Raw genomic sequence first — 21255 nt, forward strand, 5'->3', positions numbered from 1 at the left:
TATGTAAAAAGTGTCCCCCGGCTGTGGCATGACACCACGGGCAAAATACATGGGGACCCCCAGATTTTTTGTCCCCCGTATTTTTGGAACCAAGACCGGTCCAAGAGTCCGGGGCTGGTTTCAGAAATACAGGGGGACCCGTATGCTTTTTGTCCCCCACATTTTTGGTACCAGGTCCGGCTCAATGAGCCCGGGGCTGGTTATGCTCAAGAGTCGGGACATCACACCATTTTTTTCCCATTTTTTAAACACAAAATCGCACATTTCCTCAAATTCGCACATTTTCATGACTAAAATCGCACATTTTCATGACTAAAAATCGCATCTTATTGCACCTTTTTGCCTGGATTTCGCATCTCATTAAATATATGTATTCCAGAAAAAAATGCAATTTTGAAAAGTGCGATAAGGTGCGATTTTGGAAAGTGATCAAAATTAGCATCTTATTAAATGTCACCCTATGTTTCTATGACCAAGTATAGAACTCTAACTAGACGCCGTCGACCTCTAGTGGTCGACCATGGTATTGTCGAGCTCCAACCCTTCGATCCACGGTCCAGATACCATGCAATCCTGCAAAAATATTGCAGCCCTGCGATTCGCTGCAAATCCATTTCCAACCGCTCAACATCGAATGATTGAATTCTTTGCCACCATTTCCCCAATGGTTCAGAGCAGATAACCTATCCACTGTAAAAACCTTGGTTGTGAACTCCAATACCAGATCTATGCACTTACCGATTGTGGTCCTTTCGTACACTGTGACGCACACATCATCCGGAGACGGGCATTGTACTGCTTCCCCTTTACACATGTGGTAATCCTTCACCTCCTCATTTTTTACTGCACAGTTGTAGCATGACAGAGAGAAACCTACAACAAGATATACGGTACTGTGAATTGGAAGAATCTGTAATTAATGTGATAAAGGAAGCACTCTAGCTATTGTTGTACATAAAAAGTTAACCCTTTGTTGCCAATGGCCCATGTCCCTTTTTTAGGGCTGTTGATGCAGCCACTGAAGCCGTTTCTGAGGGGGTGTGGCCTAACCAAGGAGGCGTGGTCATGCCTATTCCAGACATCTCCATAATAGAATACTGTGTGCAATGCCGCATGCTGAAAATAGGGAAATTGTCCACCTCAGTATGTGGCCTCGGACCACCAGGCCCCTTCAACAAGGGTATTTACGGACTGGTAGTCACAATACTGATGCTGGCATTTTGACGGAGGGAATCCCCACAGGGGTTAGGTAAGTATACTCACTTGCCCCCCACCAACCATAACCCTCTGCTCCCTGCCTCCTAAACATAACCCTCTCTCCCCACAGCCTAACCCTAATCACCCCTTCTTAGTGTCTAATCCTCTCTCCACCATCCTAAGCATAATCCTCCACCTCCCTGCTGCCTGACCCTAACTCTTCCCACTAATGTGTCTAACCCAGGGTTGCTGACCCTCCCGGAATTTGCGGGAGTCTCCCGAAAATCGGGTCCTTCCTCCCGGCCCCCGGAAGGGTGGGCAACCCTCCCGGAATCAGGGGGACCCCCACTGAGCCCCCCGATCGCGGCATTTATATGCCGCAATCCGCGGGTCTCAGGGGAGGGGGCGGAGCTAAAAAGGCACAATCGTGTCATTTTAGCCCCGCCCCCTCCATGGTTACCAGTTATTGCGGCTATTTGCCGGAATGGGGGTGGGGCTTAATGCCGTCACAGTTAAGCCCCGCCCCCAAACAGTGTAATGCAAGATTCCTCTCCGGGCTTCTCCCGGAGAGGATTTTTCGAAAGTCGGCAACCCTGGTCTAACCCTAACCCCCATACCCGACCTCCTAAAATGAGATACCAGTCTTTTTTCTTCGCAAGTACCTTTAAAATGTCTGGTATCTAATAGAAATTACGGTACTTATATGTTAGTTGGGTGCCCAATTAGCATACGTACGGTATCGATAATCGCATCGCAGGGCATGGGCCATTTTAAGGGGCATGCGATGCGATTTTCCTATGTCATTTATTCACTGCTCTCTTAGCCCCGGGGGATCGCATCGCATCAATCGCATGCGATTTTATAGGGTGTATGATGCATGACATTAGGTATACAATAATAGCATTGTACGACAAACAATGAGGTTTTAGGCACCCCCACTATCCATGCCCCCCCGAAGCGTGGAGAGCGCAGCGGAACGCATCCTCCGACCTTTTCATACCCCCACTATCCACGTCAGCGTGGAGTTTATTTTATATAGCGTGGCGAGCACAGCGAGGCGAGCGGACGCGGATTACTTTACATGCATTCCACGTACATGTATTCGGTGGCTCGCTGCGCTCAACACACTATAGAAAATCAACTCCTATGGTGTGGATAGTGTGTGTGTGTGTGTGTGTGTGTGGGGGGGGGGGGGGGGGACAAAATGTATGTCATACAATGCTATTATTGTATACCTATTGTCATGGCATCGCACACCCTATACAACCGCATTGTGGGAGGTGCAATGCGATCCCCCAGGGCTAAGAGAGCAGTGAATAAATTACATAGGAAAATCGAATTGCATGGCCCTTAAAATGGCCCATGCGATGCAATGCGATTTTCCTACGCAGAATAGCCCAATAAGCAAATAGCTTAGTGGGCACCCAACTAACATATAAGTACCGAAAATACTTATGTACATGTTATTGTTACTTTTATTACTTTTTAACTATATCTTGTTTATTAATTTTTTTTTTAAACTTAACGATAGAAGCAATTAGATGATAGTGTGTGAAGGTGAACTTGAGATGGTGATTTGTGGGAAAAGCCACAATGCTGCGCATCGTTTATTCCGCAAAAATTCACTTGTCAGATGTGCACAAATAGTACATTTTTTATTTCAAAAATTTTAAATTTTTTTATACAGTATTATTAATTGAAGCAAATAATACACAGTTAAACCTGATTCAGACTTAATGAAATGAAATGAAATTGTATGAATGGGCTGGTCTCAGGAAGAGAGCTTGTACAAGGCACAACAACAAAATACATCACCAACCAAACTACGGGGAATAAATCACCTGTTGGTCTCTAGTGCTCAGGACTGACAAACGGTGGTCTGTGGATACAAAGCATCAGGGCCCATACACATGAGATCCTAAATCAGGTGTCTATGCTCCTTGGTGCAGCAGCTTCTGCAAAGATTACCTAATGGGGTGAGGAATTCAGCCATGGAACAGAGTCTGACTTCTTTGGTGCCCTGGTGGTCATTCTTCCTCAAGCCATGGGGGTTATTCTGGTTCACTCGCAAAGGCACAATCACTCTCTAATGGACAAAACTATGGGCCTTATTCTAGTTCACTCTTAGAGGCAAATTCCTTCTCAAATGGACAAAACCATGTGCACTGCAGGTGGGGTAGATGTAACATGTGAAGAGAGAGTTAGATTTGGGTGGAGTTTTTCTTCAAAGTGAGATATATATTGCAGTGTAAAAATAAAGCAGTCAGTATTTTCCCTGCACAGAAACAATATAACTAACCAAAATATAATTCTATCTGCACCTGTTACATCTGTCCCCCTGCAGTGCACGTGGTTTTGTCCATCCGAGAAGGAATTTGCCTCTAAGAGTGAACTAGAATAAGGCCCTATATGCACTGCAGGGTGGGGTAGTGGGGGGGGGGGCAGATGTAAAATTGTGCAGGGAGAGTCAGATTCGGGTGCTTTATGGTTTTTCTTTCTGTGCAGGGTAACTATTGGCTGCTTTATTTTTACACTCACTGCAATATAGATATCAGTTTGAAGTACAAACCCCACCCAAATCTAACTCTCTCTGCACATGTTACATCAGCCCCACCTGCACTGCATATGGTTGTGTCCATTAGAGATTCTGCCTTTCCGAGTGAACCAGAATAACCCCCATGTGTATGAGAATCATAAATAAATGGTGTCCAGAGGAATAACCTCTCCAGCAGTGGTTCTCAACCTTAAAGCTGGCCATACATCAGAAAAATCGATCTTAACCCCTTCCTGACAGAGCCAGTTTTTGCGTTCCTGACAGAGCCCTTTTTTTCAAATCTGACATGTATCACTTAAGTCGGGATAACTTTTTTTTGCTTTTACTTATCCCAGTGATTTTGAGATTGTTTTCTCGTGACACATTGTACTTCAAGTTAGTGGTAAATTTTCGTCGATACAGTCTGTGTTTTTTTGTGAAAAATACCAAAATATCGTGAAAAAATGGAAAATTTAGCAATTTGCAAAATGTTAAATTTTCTGCTTGTGAGACAAATAATCATACCACTCAAAATAGTTAATAACTAACATAGACCATATGTCTACTTTATGTTTCCATCATTATTTCAACTTCCTTTTAATTTTTTTGGACACTAGGAGGCTTACAATATGAATAGCAAATTCTCAAATTTTCATGAAAATTTCAAACACTGATTTTTTTAGGGACCAGTTCAGTTCTGATGTGACTTTGAGGGACTTGTATGTGAGACACCCCCATAAATGATGCCATTTCAAAAACTGCACCCCTCACAGTATTCAAAACAGCATTTTGGAAGTTTGTTAACCCTTTAGGTGTTTCACAGGAATTAAAACAAAGTGTAGGTGAAATTTCAAAATTTCTTTTTTTTTGCAGAGTTTCAATTTTAATACATTTTTCTAACGAATACAGTAGATTTTACTAGAGAAATGTGACTAAAAATTGATTCCCCCAATTCTTTTGTTTTCAAAAATATCCTATATGTGGCCCTAGTGTGCACGTTGACCAAACCACAGGCTTCATAATAGAAGGAGCACCTACTTGATTTTGGAGCCTCCTTTTTATGAGATTTTTTTTTAGGCACCATGTAGGTTTCTAGGCACCATAAGTGCTAAAAGTTAGGAACCTCCCCCACAAGTCACCCCATTTTGCAATCTACACCCCTCAGGGAATTCATCTAGGGGTATAGTGTACATTTCAAACCCCCAGGGGTTTCACCAATTTTGGTACAACTGGGATGTGAAAATGGAAAATTACATTTTTTTACACAAACATGCAGTTCTGGCTCAAAATTTTTCATTTTCACAAGGAATGAAGGAGACAAAGCACCCCAAAATCTGTGCCCCAATTTCTCCCGAGTACGGCAATGTCTCACATGTGACCAAAAAATACCAGTTGGGTGCATGGCAGGACTTAGAAGGGAAGGAGTGATTTTTGGATTTTGCAGCTCAGATTCTGGTGGAATTTTGGTGGGTGCTATGTCGCATTAGCAAGACCCCCCAAGCACCAAGACAGTGGAACCCCCCCACAAGTGACCCCATTTTGCAAACTACACCCCTCAGGGAATTCATCTAGGGGTATAGTGTACATTTCAAACCCCCAGGGGTTTCACCAATTTTGGTATAACTGGGATGTGAAAATGGAAAATTACATTTTTTTACACAAAAATGTACTTCTGGCTCAAAATTTTTCATTTTCACAAGGAATGAAGGAGACAAAGCACCCCAAAATCTGTGCCCCAATTTCTCCCGAGTACGGCAATGCCTCACATGTGACCAAAAAATACCAGTTGGGTGCATGGCAGGACTCAGAAGGGAAGGAGTGATTTTTGGATTTTGCAGCAAAGATTTTGGTGGAATGAATGGTGGGTGCTATGTTGCATTAGCAAGACTCCCAAAGCACCAATACAGTGGAACCCCCCCACAAGTCACCCCATTTTGCAAAGTACACCCCTCAGGGAATTCATCTAGGGGTATAGTGTACATTTCAAACCCCCAGGGGTTTCACCAATTTTGGTACAACTGGGATGTGAAAATGGAAAATTACATTTTTTTACACAAACATGCAGTTCTGGCTCAAAATTTTTCATTTTCACAAGGAATGAAGGAGACAAAGCACCCCAAAATCTGTGCCCCAATTTCTCCCGAGTACGGCAATGCCTCACATGTGACCAAAAAATACCAGTTGGGTGCATGGCAGGACTTAGAAGGGAAGGAGTGATTTTTGGATTTTGCAGCTCAGATTCTGGTGGAATTTTGGTGGGTGCTATGTCGCATTAGCAAGACCCCCCAAGCACCAAGACAGTGGAACCCCCCCACAAGTGACCCCATTTTGCAAACTACACCCCTCAGGGAATTCATCTAGGGGTATAGTGTACATTTCAAACCCCCAGGGGTTTCACCAATTTTGGTATAACTGGGATGTGAAAATGGAAAATTACATTTTTTTACACAAAAATGTACTTCTGGCTCAAAATTTTTCATTTTCACAAGGAATGAAGGAGACAAAGCACCCCAAAATCTGTGCCCCAATTTCTCCCGAGTACGGCAATGCCTCACATGTGACCAAAAAATACCAGTTGGGTGCATGGCAGGACTCAGAAGGGAAGGAGTGATTTTTGGATTTTGCAGCAAAGATTTTGGTGGAATGAATGGTGGGTGCTATGTTGCATTAGCAAGACTCCCAAAGCACCAATACAGTGGAACCCCCCCACAAGTCACCCCATTTTGCAAAGTACACCCCTCAGGGAATTCATCTAGGGGTATAGTGTACATTTCAAACCCCCAGGGGTTTCACCAATTTTGGTACAACTGGGATGTGAAAATGGAAAATTACATTTTTTTACACAAACATGCAGTTCTGGCTCAAAATTTTTCATTTTCACAAGGAATGAAGGAGACAAAGCACCCCAAAATCTGTGCCCCAATTTCTCCCGAGTACGGCAATGCCTCACATGTGACCAAAAAATACCAGTTGGGTGCATGGCAGGACTCAGAAGGGAAGGAGTGATTTTTGGATTTTGCAGCAAAGATTTTGGTGGAATGAATGGTGGGTGCTATGTTGCATTAGCAAGACTCCCAAAGCACCAATACAGTGGAACCCCCCCACAAGTCACCCCATTTTGCAAAGTACACCCCTCAGGGAATTCATCTAGGGGTATAGTGTACATTTCAAACCCCCAGGGGTTTCACCAATTTTGGTACAACTGGGATGTGAAAATGGAAAATTACATTTTTTTACACAAACATGCAGTTCTGGCTCAAAATTTTTCATTTTCACAAGGAATGAAGGAGACAAAGCACCCCAAAATCTGTGCCCCAATTTCTCCCGAGTACGGCAATGCCTCACATGTGACCAAAAAATACCAGTTGGGTGCATGGCAGGACTTAGAAGGGAAGGAGTGATTTTTGGATTTTGCAGCTCAGATTCTGGTGGAATTTTGGTGGGTGCTATGTCGCATTAGCAAGACCCCCCAAGCACCAAGACAGTGGAACCCCCCCACAAGTGACCCATTTTGCAAACTACACCCCTCAGGGAATTCATCTAGGGGTATAGTGTACATTTCAAACCCCCAGGGGTTTCACCAATTTTGGTATAACTGGGATGTGAAAATGGAAAATTACATTTTTTTACACAAAAATGTACTTCTGGCTCAAAATTTTTCATTTTCACAAGGAATGAAGGAGACAAAGCACCCCAAAATCTGTGCCCCAATTTCTCCCGAGTACGGCAATGCCTCACATGTGACCAAAAAATACCAGTTGGGTGCATGGCAGGACTCAGAAGGGAAGGAGTGATTTTTGGATTTTGCAGCAAAGATTTTGGTGGAATGAATGGTGGGTGCTATGTTGCATTAGCAAGACTCCCAAAGCACCAATACAGTGGAACCCCCCCACAAGTCACCCCATTTTGCAAAGTACACCCCTCAGGGAATTCATCTAGGGGTATAGTGTACATTTCAAACCCCCAGGGGTTTCACCAATTTTGGTACAACTGGGATGTGAAAATGGAAAATTACATTTTTTTACACAAACATGCAGTTCTGGCTCAAAATTTTTCATTTTCACAAGGAATGAAGGAGACAAAGCACCCCAAAATCTGTGCCCCAATTTCTCCCGAGTACAGCAATGCCTCACGTGTGACCAAAAAATACCAGTTGGGTGCATGGCAGGACTCAGAAGGGAAGGAGTGATTTTTGGATTTTGCAGCACAGATTTTGGTGGAATGAATGGTGGGTGCTATGTTGCATTACCAATACAGTGGAACCCCCCCACAAGTGACCCCATTTTGCAAACTACACCCCTCAGGGAATTCATCTAGGGGTATAGTGTACATTTCAAACCCCCAGGGGTTTCATCAATTTTGGTACAACTGGGCAGTGAAAATGAAAAAAATACATTTTTTTACACAAAAATGTACTTCTGGCTCAAAATTTTTCATTTTCACAAGGAATGAAGGAGACAAAGCACCCCAAAATCTGTGCCCCCATTTCTCCAGAGTACGGCAATGCCTCACATGTGACCAAAAAATACCAGTTGGGTGCATGGCAGGACTCAGAAGGGAAGGAGTGATTTTTGGATTTTGCAGCACAGATTTTGGTGGAATGAATGGTGGGTGCTATGTTGCATTACCAATACAGTGGAACCCCCCCACAAGTGACCCCATTTTGCAAACTACACCCCTCAGGGAATTCATCTAGGGGTATAGTGTACATTTCAAACCCCCAGGGGTTTCATCAATTTTGGTACAACTGGGCAGTGAAAATGAAAAAAATACATTTTTTTACACAAAAATGTACTTCTGGCTCAAAATTTTTCATTTTCACAAGGAATGAAGGAGACAAAGCACCCCAAAATCTGTGCCCCCATTTCTCCAGAGTACGGCAATGCCTCACATGTGACCAAAAAATACCAGTTGGGTGCATGGCAGGACTCAGAAGGGAAGGAGTGATTTTTGGATTTTGCAGCACAGATTTTGGTGGAATGAATGGTGGGTGCTATGTTGCATTACCAATACAGTGGAACCCCCCCACAAGTGACCCCATTTTGCAAACTACACCCCTCAGGGAATTCATCTAGGGGTATAGTGTACATTTCAAACCCCCAGGGGTTTCATCAATTTTGGTACAACTGGGCAGTGAAAATTAAAAAAATACATTTTTTTACACAAAAATGTACTTCTGGCTCAAAATTTTTCATTTTCACAAGGAATGAAGGAGACAAAGCACCCCGAAATCTGTGCCCCCATTTCTCCAGAGTACGGCAATGCCTCACATGTGACCAAAAAATACCAGTTGGGTGCATGGCAGGACTCAGAAGGGAAGGAGTGATTTTTGTTTTTTGCAGCTCAGATTCTGGTGGAATGAATGGTGGGTGCTATGTGGCATTAGCAAGACCCCCGAAGCACGGTGAAATGATGAACCTAATAATCCATAGATGTGTGGTATATTTTGAAACACTCCTTTATACATAGGCCGGGTTTGTCGGGGCAAGTTTCACAGTGGAAAATAGTTTCCTTTCTTATTCCCTTTTTATAGCAAACTTTGCACCTTTTTTGTGTCCTGCCCTTTCTTGCAGTGGAGGGGATTTCGTTGGGAAAATGCTGCCCTGGTACAATACGGGGGCCAGTACTAGAAGTACTGGGGCCCTCTGCCTGCTGATTCCCAAATGTTAGGCTCTTTATGACTTCCTCTTGAAAGTGCATAAATGTCCCCCTCTGGCCGGTAGAACGGAATAGCACGTAAGCGTTATACAGTGCCATCTGGATGATATACACGGCCAGCTTCTTGTACCAGATATTTGTTTTCCGCAGGGCACTGTACGGCTTCAGTACCTGATCTGAAAGATCCACTCCGCCCATGTACTTATTGTAATCTAGGATACAATTTGGTTTTGAGGTGTGGGTACTGGTACCTCGTACAGGGATGGAGGTGGTACTGTCTCCATGAATTGTTGTCAGTATAAGGACATCCCTCTTGTCCTTATATTTGACCAACAACAAATTTTCGGTGCATATTCCCCTGCTTTCACCCCTTCTCATTACTTGGGCAATGTGCGTTTTGGGGAGGCCTCTTTGGTTCTTGCGCACAGTACCGCAAGCTGCTGTACCTCTTGAACCAAGGGCCTTAAACAGGGGGATGCTGGTGTAAAAGTTATCCACATAGAGGTGATAACCCTTATCCAGGAAGGGGTGCATTAAATCCCAGACAATTTTTCCACTAACACCTACGAGGGAGGGGGGGCATTCTGGTGGTTCAATTCTTGAATCCTTCCCTTCATATACCCTAAACTTGTGGGTGTACCCTGTGGTGCTTTCACACAGCTTATACATTTTTATGCCATACCTTGCCCTCTTACTGGGAAGGTACTGGCGGAATTTAACCCTTCCTTTAAAATGTATAAGGGACTCGTCGATACTAATACATTTATCAGGGATGTATAGCTCTGCAAATTTGGCACTGAAATGATCAATGACCGGCCTGACTTTGAATAGCCTGTCAAAGGTGGGATCATCTCTGGGTGGGCACTGTGCATTATCGGTGTAATGTATAAATTTATGGATTGCCTCAAAACGAGCCCGGGGCATGGTCATACGGTGAAATGGGGTGCTGTACAGAACATCTGTACTCCAATATTGCCTAATTTGTGGCTTTTTTACTATGCCCATATGTAACACCAGACCCCAAAACGTCATCATCTCTACTGCATCTACAGGGGTCCACCTAGCAAATGATGACGTGGGGTTTTGAGCAATAAACTGCTGGGCATATAAATTAGTTTGGTCCACCATTAAATTTATAAAATCATCAGAGAAAAATAATTTAAAAATGTCAATTTCTCTGAGACCTGTTGAATCAAATTGGATTCCTGGGATGGCCAAAAACTCAGGAACCTGGGGCTCAAAATTATCTGGTGGTGGGGTCCATACGAGATCAATTATTGGGGGGGGGGGTCTCAGCTGCTCTACGGGGGCGTCTTTGAGGGGGTCCCTCATCATCAGAGGAGGAAGAGGAGCTTAAGACAAATCCTTCAAATTCCCCGCTTGCCTCACTGGCTGTGTCAGAGTCAGAGGCAAGCATGGCATATGCCTCCTCCACCGAATACATTCTCCTGGATGACTGGGACGACATTTGGGATGACATTTGGGATGCCATTTATATTTTTGTGTTACTGGTAGTGAAATGTTTCAACACGTGTATAGTGTAGGGGGGGGTACAAACTTTATTTCAACCCGGGGGGTATGTAGTGTGTAGTGTGTATGTATGTAGTGCAGAAAAAAAAAAATACAAAAATAAAAAAATTGAAGGGTTCAAAAAAAAAAAAATGGAAGGGGTTAAAAAAAAAAATGGAAGGGGTTAAAAAAAAAAATGGAAGGGGTTAAAAAAAAAAAAAAATGGAAGGGGTTAAAAAAAAAAAAGGTCCTGCGCCAAAAATTGAGCACAGATGTTGGTCAGTAACGTCCGTCACTGAACAGCGCTCAAAGGCAACAGGAATTTGATCCAAAAAAAAAAAAAAATAGATCAACCCTGTGCCGAAAAAGCTGATCAGTGATGTACGTCACTGATCAGCGCACAGTGGCCACAGGACACACACAAAATCACAGTGTGTGTAAAAAAAAAAAATGTAAAAAAGACCCCACAGCACTCACAAAAAATAAAAAAAAGGTGATCAGTGATGCGACACTGATTACCAGTGAGGGGCAGCAGGTGCACAACCTTTGGTGGTACTGACAGGTATATATAAAAAAAAAAACCTCTGCACCCCTAAAAAGTTGCTGATCACCTCAGATATAGTGATCAGCACAAAAGGCGGGGGCAGCAGACACAAAATTTAGCACTCTCTATCACTATCTCTCTCTATCTCTCTATCTCTCACTATCTATCACTCTATGACACTGCAGCAGCAGCACTGACAGGTATATCTATATATAAAAAAAAACCTGCGCCCCCAAAAAGTTGCTGATCAGTTAATTTATACTGATCAGCACAAAAGGGGGGGCAGCAGTCAGTTATATAAAAAATATATAGCACAATCTGTCACTATCTCTCTATCTCTCTCTCTCTATCTCTCTCTATCTATCTATAGCTCTATCACACTGCAGCAGCACAAAATATAGCACTAGGCCTCTCTATCTCTCTCTATCTCTCTCTATCTCTTTCAGTTATATAAAAAATATATAGCACAATCTGTCACTATCTCTCTCTCTATCTCTCTCTCTCTATCTCTCTCTATCTCTCTCTATCTCTCTATCTATAGCTCTATCACACTGCAGCAGCACAAAATATAGCACTAGGCCTCTCTATCTCTCTCTATCTCTCTCTATCTCTCTCTCTCTAACTCTCTCTCTATCTAATAAATCGCAGCAGCACAAGATGTCACAGGATGTCACAAGATGTCACAAGCATAAGCAATATCAATGATCAGGTAAGTATTTTGGATGGGTTCTGGTCAGTATAGGCGGCAGCTGGGCACGGTGACCGCACTGCACGCTATTCCAGACCGGAATGGCGTCTGCAGTGCAGTCACCGTTAGTTTAAACCCCCCTCCATGGCTGTGATTGGTCCGTCGGTCCGACGAACCAATCACGGCCTTTGGGGGCGGGAGGGGTGAGGTGGGGTGACACCAGTGTCACCCTTACACCCCGCGGTGATTGGTGCTGTACTTTACAGCACCAATCACCTCCGATCCCGTGTCACCGGCGAACGTTATTCGCCGGTGACACAGAAAACGCTGTGAATGGCTGTTCACAATGAACAGCCAATCACAGCGATCGCCGACGGGGGGGGCGGCATCGCCGCCCCCCCTGGGCATGCACGGACATGTCTGCTGTCAGGGACAGCAGACATCGTCCCTCTGTCACTGCGTCTCTAGACGCAGTGACAGTTTTAAGCCATGACGTATATATACGTCAACGGTCGGGAAGTACTTCCCGGCCATGACGTATATATACGTCAAATGTCGTGAAGGGGTTAAGATCAATTGCGCTCATGATTGTATACAATTTCCCTTGAAATCCCCGGCAGTCCTTGGTGGTTTTTGGACACACAATCTACTCGCAATCCATCATACAATCAATCATACAATCCATCTGCTGCATGATTGTGTACATAAGATGTGCACACAATCTGCATACAATCCATAATACAATCAGTCATACAATCCATCTGCTGATTGATTGTATGATTTTGTACACAAGATGTGCATACAATCCATCTTACAATCAATTTAGATTGTATGATTGGGTACAATATCTTTCTGATGTATGGCCACCTTTACCCTCTCATATCCCCAACAGATCATGTTTTCAGGGTTTCTGCATCCATGGAAACATGTGGGATAATGACTGACCCAACAACATAGATTTATCTCACCTGTCCTTGATTAAATAAATCAATATAATATAAATTGTTGAGGATTGAGAACCACTGGTCTAGACCATCAGGATTTTGAAATTGACTTATGCCGGCCACACATCAGACCAACTTTCCTCCAACCATCCAACTAGTTGCTTGGATGGAATAAAAATATGATACTGGAAAGGAGCAAAGGACAATAAAAAATGTGCTCAGAAACCCAGGAAAATGGACAAAAACATTCAGTCAAATTGTTTAAATCAACTACAGTACCGTGTCTGATCAACAGTTTTTGTCCTTTTCCAGATTTTGGGAGCAAATTTCTGAAGTAAATATTAAATTTGCTCCCATCCAGTACCATATTTTTATTCCATCCAAGCAACTAGTTGGATGGTTGGAGGAAAGTTTCTCTGATGTGTGGCCAGCATAAGACGGGAGTTCTATTGAAGATGGGATGTTGCCCGTAGCAACCAATCAGATTCTACTTTATATTGTTTTAGCACTTTCTAGAAGATAATAGATAGAATCTGGTTGGTTGCTATGGACAATAGAACTCCCATCTTAGTCACTTTACCGCTGACTTTGGATGAACAGGGCCAGGAATTATCCTCTCTGTGTTCACACGTTTCGATTTTTCCCTGTTTTCGATTCGATTTTGCTTACAGAAGCAATATCGTATCCACATCGAATGGTTTTTAGGACACTTTCGATCTGCATTCGATTCGATGCGCGCTCCCGTTTTCACAAAATCGAAAAGAGAAATAGACTGTGCAAAGGAAATATCGAATTTGATCCGGTAAATTGAATGTGTACAACGTACCATGAATGTAAATCGAATTCGATATCGAAATCGATATCTAATGCAAAAGTACAGATCTAATGCCAAATTGAATGGGAAGATCTAATGCCAGATCTAATAGAAAATCAAATCTAACATAGAATCTAAAGCAAAAATTCTGATACTCTAGGGCAGGGGTGTCAAACTCAAATTCATCGGGGGCCGCATCAGCAGTTTGGTCACCCTCAAAGGGCCGGTTGTATCTGTAGGTCCCCCTGTATAATTATAATGCCATGACACCACAGGCTGCTCCCCCTGTATAATATAAAATGAATGCCATGACACCACAGGCTGCTCCCCCTGTATAATATAAAATGAATGCCATGACACCACAGGCTGCTCCCCCTGTATAATAATAATAATGCCATGACACCACAGACTGCTCCCCCTGTATAATATAATAAAAGTAATGCCATGACACATAAATGATTATACAGGAGGAGCAGCCTGTGGTGTCATGGCATTATTATTATTATACACAGGGACACCTCAGGAAACAGCAGATATATATATTTTTTTATTGTGAGTGTGATCCTCATCCTCACTTACTGTTTCTCTGTCTGTCCTGCAGCTGCTGCGGCTTCCAGCTTTTCTTCACTGCTTGCTGCGGCCACACTGTCCCCGACTCCCGGTCCAGCTTCCCTGCCTGCTCCTACTTCGCTACAGACGCATGGGCGGGCGGCGTCATCGTCATGACGTCCCCACCCAGTGTCTGTCACTGCCGGGCATCAGAGGGAACAGGCGGCCGGGCCCTCCTCCACGTAGCCGTGGAGGCCGGCGGCCATGTTTCTGTAGCCGCATACATATGTGCCTACAGGAACATGGCCGCCGACAGTGGAGGAACAGGTAAGGCGGCCGCGGTGGGGTGGGTGAGAGGAGGTGGCCTAGGCAGGAGCTGGGACACACTGCCCTGCGTGCTATCTCCTCGCGCGGGCCACATGACGAGGTCTGGCGGGCCGGATTTGGCCCGCGGGCCTTGTGTTTGACACCCGTGCTCTAGGGTATTCAAAAAAGATTGGAAACCCCTGTGCTATTGGAAACATCACCCCATTTAATTATTTAGAAGATTTAGTAAATTCACACCTCAGTTCTTAAATGTATTAGTTCACACGCTAAAGTTATACAATTTTAATTGTAATACTTACAATTATATTTAATGATTCAAGAAATGCAAATTAACTATTAAAGTCAATTGACCCAAATTAATCCAAACTTTCCATCTTTGAATGAGCCAACCGCGGACTGAAAATTTCTACAGAACTGAATATACAGGTTGAGTATCCCTTATACCCTGTTCTCATTGGCGCAAAAACCCTTGTATTTGCCAGGGCAAGCAGTAATTTAATGTGTCCGTCTCTGTGTGAAAGGGTCTTTGTGAAATTCCCGGGTGTTATGCCCCAGGAATTACACACTTTTTTTTGCAGGGTTTTACCTGGGTAATACACGGGTGTGTGGCAGTGTGAACAGGCTAGACCCAGGTTTTTCTCACAAAATGCAAAAAAAGCAAGTTCATTGCATTGCTTAAAGCTGCTTTTTAAACAGCCAATCAAAGATACTTTTTAAACATCCAATCAAAGCTGCTCATAAATGCCACACACTTGATGGCAGACATACCAAGGGAAGCAGTGTGAACGGGGCAGACACAGGAATTTCCCAGGTCTAAGGTGCAGTATGAATGGGGTCTGTAGAGCTGAGATGCTCTGTGCCCCGCCAAAAACACGGGAACAAAAACCCAGGATTTTGCAGGGGCGGCAATGAGAACGCAGCATTATACGAAAGTGGGAAAAAAATGTTGGGTTGCTAAAAGCACAACCGGGGGCATCTATAACAGCACTACTGAGGACTAGGGGCCAGTATCAAACTTCAAAAGTGATCAAATGGAGAGTGATAAACAGCCAGCCAAACGGCTCCTACTGTACCTGTCATTTTTCAAACCCAGCCTGTAACATGGCAGGTAGGAGCTGATTGGCTGGCTGTTTATCACTCTCCATTTTATCACTTTTGAAGCTTGATACATCTTGCCCATGATATGTAACTGGCACTACTGGGGACATCTGGAACAGCACTACTGAGGACATATGTAACTGGCACTACTGGGGACATCTGTAACAGCACTACTGAGGACATGATATGTTATACCCTGTTCTCACTGCAGGCAAATTCCTGGGTCTATCATGTCGACCCGGGAATTTGCCTCTTAACACAGGTTTTTCTGCAGTGTGAATGGGTCGCATACCCGGATCTCATACACGGGTAAAACCCTTCCTTTTACCCGTGTTTGAGATCCGGGTTTGCAGACATGGGTTGACCCGTTCACACTGCAGAAGAACCCGCGTTAAAAGGCAAATTACCGGGTAGAACTTCTTCACCTGGTAATTTGCCTTGCAGTGAGAACGGAGGTCAGTCCCTGCCGTGTATTTCTTACTGGCAGTGAGAACATGGTATAACTGGCACTACTGGGGACATCTGTAACAGCACTACTGAGGACATGATATGTAACTGGCACTACTGGGGACATGTGTAACTGGTGCTACTGGGGACATCTGTAACAGCACTATTGAGAACATGATATGTAACTGGCACTACTGGAGACATCTGTAACTGGCACTACTGAGAACATGATATGTAACTGGCACTACTGGGGACATCTGTAACAGCACTACTGAGGACGTGATATATAACTGGCATTACTGGGGACATGATATGTAACTGGCACTACTGAGAACATGATATGTAACTGTCACTACTGAGGACATGATATGTAACTGGCACTACTAAGGACATGATATGTAACTGGCACTACTGAGGACGTGATATGTAACTAACACTACTGGGGATGTAATATATAACTGGCACTACTGAGGACATGATATGTAACTGGCACTACTGAGGACATGATATGTAACTAACACTACTGGGGACATGATATGTAACTAACACTACTGGGGACATGATATGTAACTGGCACTACTGGGGACATGATATGTAACTGGCACTACTGAGGACATGATATGTAACTAACACTACTGGGGACATGATATGTAACTGACACTACTGGAACATGATATGTAACTGGTACTACTGGGGACATGATATGTAACTGGCACTACTGGGGACATGATATGTAACTGGCACTACTGGGGACATGATATGTAACTAACACTACTGGGGACATGATATGTAACTGGCACTACTGGGGACATGCTATGTAACTGGGACTAAATATCTGCAAGAAAATGATTGCTTGGCATTCAAATTCAGTATCTGAGATAGTACACAAACTTTGGTTCATGTTTTGAAACCTTGTTTTATGTATAAATAAAATATATTTGTGTGTATTTCATGTGTTTGATGTGTTTATACAACATAAATGCAAGATACCTCAAGATACATCATTGAAATATAAAAATATTCTGAAATACGGAATAATCAGTTATCCAAAATACTCCTGGTCCCGAGCATTTTGGATAAGGGATACTCAACCTGTAATATATTTATCTCCGACAGTAATTTATCTATATTTGACCTTGTTACCTTATATGGGAAATTTCATCTTTTAACACATTTTTTATTTGAATTTATATAACAAATGTGAGCGACGCTGGGGTATTTTTAGCGGATATTTTAAACATCTCTCACTGAGATGTTGGCACTGAAAGGGTTAAAGCCATATCACAATGTGTGACATAGTTTCATACATTTTATCCATGCTTGCAATCTGCAACAATATTACATTGTCCTAAAGACTGGACCAGATCTGTGATGTAATCTAATTTAGTAAAATTGTGATTTTTTTTTTTTTTTTTGGAGCACAAATTAAATTATTTTTTGCATTCAGAATTATTTGTTATTTTTTTCCTGTGTTTGTTTCCTAATTCTGTCTAATTTCTGTGCAGAATATTGTTCTAATCCCTCCCAAAGCTCCCCAGTGGTATATACAGTGCTATAGCAGTCCTGGAACATTAAGGTACCTCTCCAAAAACAAATTCTAGCCAATCACCCACCTGTAGCTGTGATCACTGATAGGATGCAGGTGAAGAGGAGCGATGAGCTCATGCTGATTACAAGGCTACTCGAGGATGCTGAGAGATACACAATACATTGCCAAGCCTGTGTTCGGATTTACTTTATAACAGGGCGTTGGCTTCATAAGGCAATGCTGTAGGGAGGGGATAAATTCAATGGAAGTGGATGAGAGCTACTTACAGACCAGTGAAAGGTTCAGTATTACATCAGACGTGATTGAACTGTCAGCGAATGGACTGTGCTGGGATTATTTCTCTGTTGGCGAGAGGAGAACAATCACAGCAACAGTTGTATGATTCTGATAGTCGCTGATAGGGCTAATTATAGGCAGGATGTCGGAATATCCGTCCTCTGTCATACACGTCTGCTGGAAATGGGTTCAGAGGGTCACAGTACTGCAAACTGTTCTCATTAATACTTAGATTTATGCACAGTATACATACAGTATGTGATTACAGTGCTGTCAAAGATTAACTATTATTGTACAGCTTTGAGGCATGGAGGGAAAAAGAGAATGTTCCCGAAGCAGAGCTGATAGTGTCAATGTACATTGACATTCGAGACAATAAAATGTAGACCTTTTGACTGTTGACCTTCCCATTGTCGACTTAATGCTTGTGTCAACCTTCCATGTTACGTTTTATACATTTCTTAATAAATACCCCTATTTTGATTCTCTGCTCCTGCACTTTCCTCTTAATGTATGATTGCCAGCACCTGTGGTGAAACACCTTTCTTAGCAATTTACCTGTTCAACACAGGTGATGGTAATCATACATTAAGAGGGAAGTCCAGGAGCAGAGCATTGTGTCCCTCCTGGAGAAGGGCATGCTGGGAGGAATGCTGATCCGATACGTATCGGATCGGCTATCAGAAACATGCTGTTTGGGAAAATTTCACATGATTTCTCGGGCCCAAATTGCAAAAAGATGGTCTCTGGGTCATTGATATCATATATTTTGATTACTATATTGTCATACATCGTATTATTTGTGTTATATGCACACCATGCAAACAGGCATACCTCCCAACAGTTTGAGTATACCTTCGCGGGACCATCCCGGGTCTTTGGGACGTACCCGCATCCCGTCCAGGGCTGGCAGTGTCCTGCGGGTGGGAGCAGTTGGGAGTCCACCCTGTCAACCGTGAATAGAGCCGCTAGCCATGCCCCCCAGCGGCGAAAACTGGTGCGTGGTCTCACGAGTATATGCCACACCCTTTTCGCTAGGCCACGCCACCCCATTTTGCCCGCACGCCTTCGGCACATGCAGTGTCAACCTTACAATTCAGATAAAGTTGGGAGGTCTGGTTTAAGATTATGATTACGGAATTATGTTCTGAATCAAACCCATATTGTATGTGTGTGTGTGTGTATGTGCATGTGTCTGTGTGTGCATGCGTCTGTGTACGTGTGTGCGTCTGTATGTGCATGTGTGTAAGGTGAGCCAGAAATAAAAGTTTTCTAAATTGTTTTAGGTAATAGAAGTATTGATCTACTATAGTTTTGTAAATATTTTGTCCAACTCCAAAGTGTGTCCCATATTTTGCTGGATTTCAGTCTGCAGTAAGTGAGGGCCATTTGTGATAATGAAACATGCAATCCAATGACACCAGAGGAAACTTCCCTTGAAATTTGTTCCAGACACATAAAATGTTCAAAAACGTAATAAATTATTCAGCTCTAGAAAACCGGCCAAATACACCATCAGCAAAGTGAGAAATATCACACAATGCACAGAAGGAAATGAGTGGACAGTCATCGTGATGCATCCACTTTATCGGGAATCTCAGTATGGTAATAACACGAGAAACTGGAAGGCAGCATTGTCCTATATGTGACAGTACAACATATATGGCCTATTTCAGTATATATGCATAGGTCTTCAACCTGTGGCCCTCCAGATGTTGTGAAACTACATGTTCCAACATGCATTGCCACATTTTTTTTTATAAGAGCATGCCAAAAAACCTCAGGGCATGCTGGGACATGTAGTTCCACAACATCTGGAGGGCCACAGGTTGAAGACCTGTGATATAGGGTCTCAGGTCCGAAATCGCTACCCCGGCCAATGGTTGTGTGCCCATATGCGCATGTCCAAGCCCCTGAAGTGAACGCCTGTGAGTTTCACACTCGCCAGAGTGTTTTCTCACTGATAGGTTGGCAGGGGGAGGATGCCCTGGTCCACCCAACGTTTCATGGGCGTACCCAAGAAAAAGGTGAGAACACCCAATAAAAAGGCTGGGCGGGCTCGTCAGAATGCGGGCATGTACATGCCTGCTTGGGGTGAGCGTCTGATGTCACATGATGTCAGAGCCTGCAGCCATCGTGGCCGTCTCCATCCAGGATAAAAGTAAGTAAATACTTACTTTTATTTACCAAGGAAGGAAAAAATCCTTTGATGGTGAGCCCACGAAAAACTTAGGTTCAGTAGATAGGAAGACACAGCAGGGTCGGCTGGAACTGATGGTGAGCAGCATTGGATGGGACCGTAGAGAGCAGGGTCAGCTGGAACTGATGGTGAGCCGGATCGGATGGGACCGAAGAGAGCAGGATCAGATGGACCGTAGAGAGCAGGATTGGCTGGGACCAGTGGAGAGCAGGATCAACCGGGACCAAACAGCGGTATCAAGGTACTGTATGTTGAATGGAATGACTGATGGTATCAATTACTGATGTTATGCAGAACAGGTAACTGATTGTATCAATGGAAGATCATGTCAAACAAATCTTATTGACTTTTTTGACTGGGTGACTAAAGTAATAGATCAAGGTGGGGCTGTAGATGTAGCTTATCTAGACTTTAGTAAGGCTTTTGACACTGTCCCACATCGCAGACTGTTAGCTTGGGATTGGATTCTAAGATAGTTGAATGGATAAGATCTTGGTTGCAGGTCAGAAAACAGAGAGTTGTAGTAAACAGAGTACAGTCAAAGGAGGGAAAGGTTACAAGTGGAGTACCCCAGGGATCTGTACTTGGACCAGTGCTTTTTAATATCTTTATTGGTGATATTGCAAATGGAATTGAGGGTAAAATGTGCCTTTTTGCAGATGACACAAAGGTATGCAACAGGGTAGACACACCAGAAGGGGTAAAACAAATGATTGATTATCTAGGTAGATTAGAGGAATGGTCAAGATCATGGCAACTACAGTTTAATGCCAAAAAATGCAAAATCATGCACTTGGGTCTCAAAAATCCAAAGACTAAATATAGTATAAATGGCACTATAATGGAAACTACTGAGGAAGAGAGGGATTTAGGTGCAGGCCCGGGGGGGGGGGGGGGGGGGGGGTCAAGGGCGACAAGTGTG

The 21255-nt window shown here is 43.4% G+C and overlaps 1 protein-coding gene across 3 annotated transcripts in view; it reads right to left on the reverse strand.

Moving 5' to 3' along the window:
* LOC146042179 (uncharacterized) overlaps positions 1–18159 on the reverse strand; it is a 29901-nt gene extending 11742 nt beyond the window's left edge. For 2 of the 3 annotated variants that reach the window (XR_014463776.1, XM_083162105.1), the window contains exons 1-2: positions 17922–18157; positions 739–873 (exon numbers count right to left, since the gene is read on the reverse strand). Coding sequence is in view for 2 of the 3 variants with exons in the window: in XM_083162105.1 (XP_083018231.1) it covers positions 739–873; positions 17922–17973 (187 nt within the window). In the remaining variant the exon portion in view is untranslated. Of the gene's footprint in view, positions 1–738; positions 874–17921 lie in introns of all 3 variants that reach the window. The other variant, XM_083162106.1, reaches the window with a different exon arrangement.
* Between the last annotated feature and the right edge of the window lie 3096 nt (positions 18160–21255).

The sequence above is a fragment of the Crinia signifera genome, chromosome 19 (genome assembly GCF_055691185.1).
Source record: "Crinia signifera chromosome 19, ASM5569118v1, whole genome shotgun sequence".
NCBI classification, from domain to species: Eukaryota; Metazoa; Chordata; class Amphibia; order Anura; family Myobatrachidae; genus Crinia; species Crinia signifera.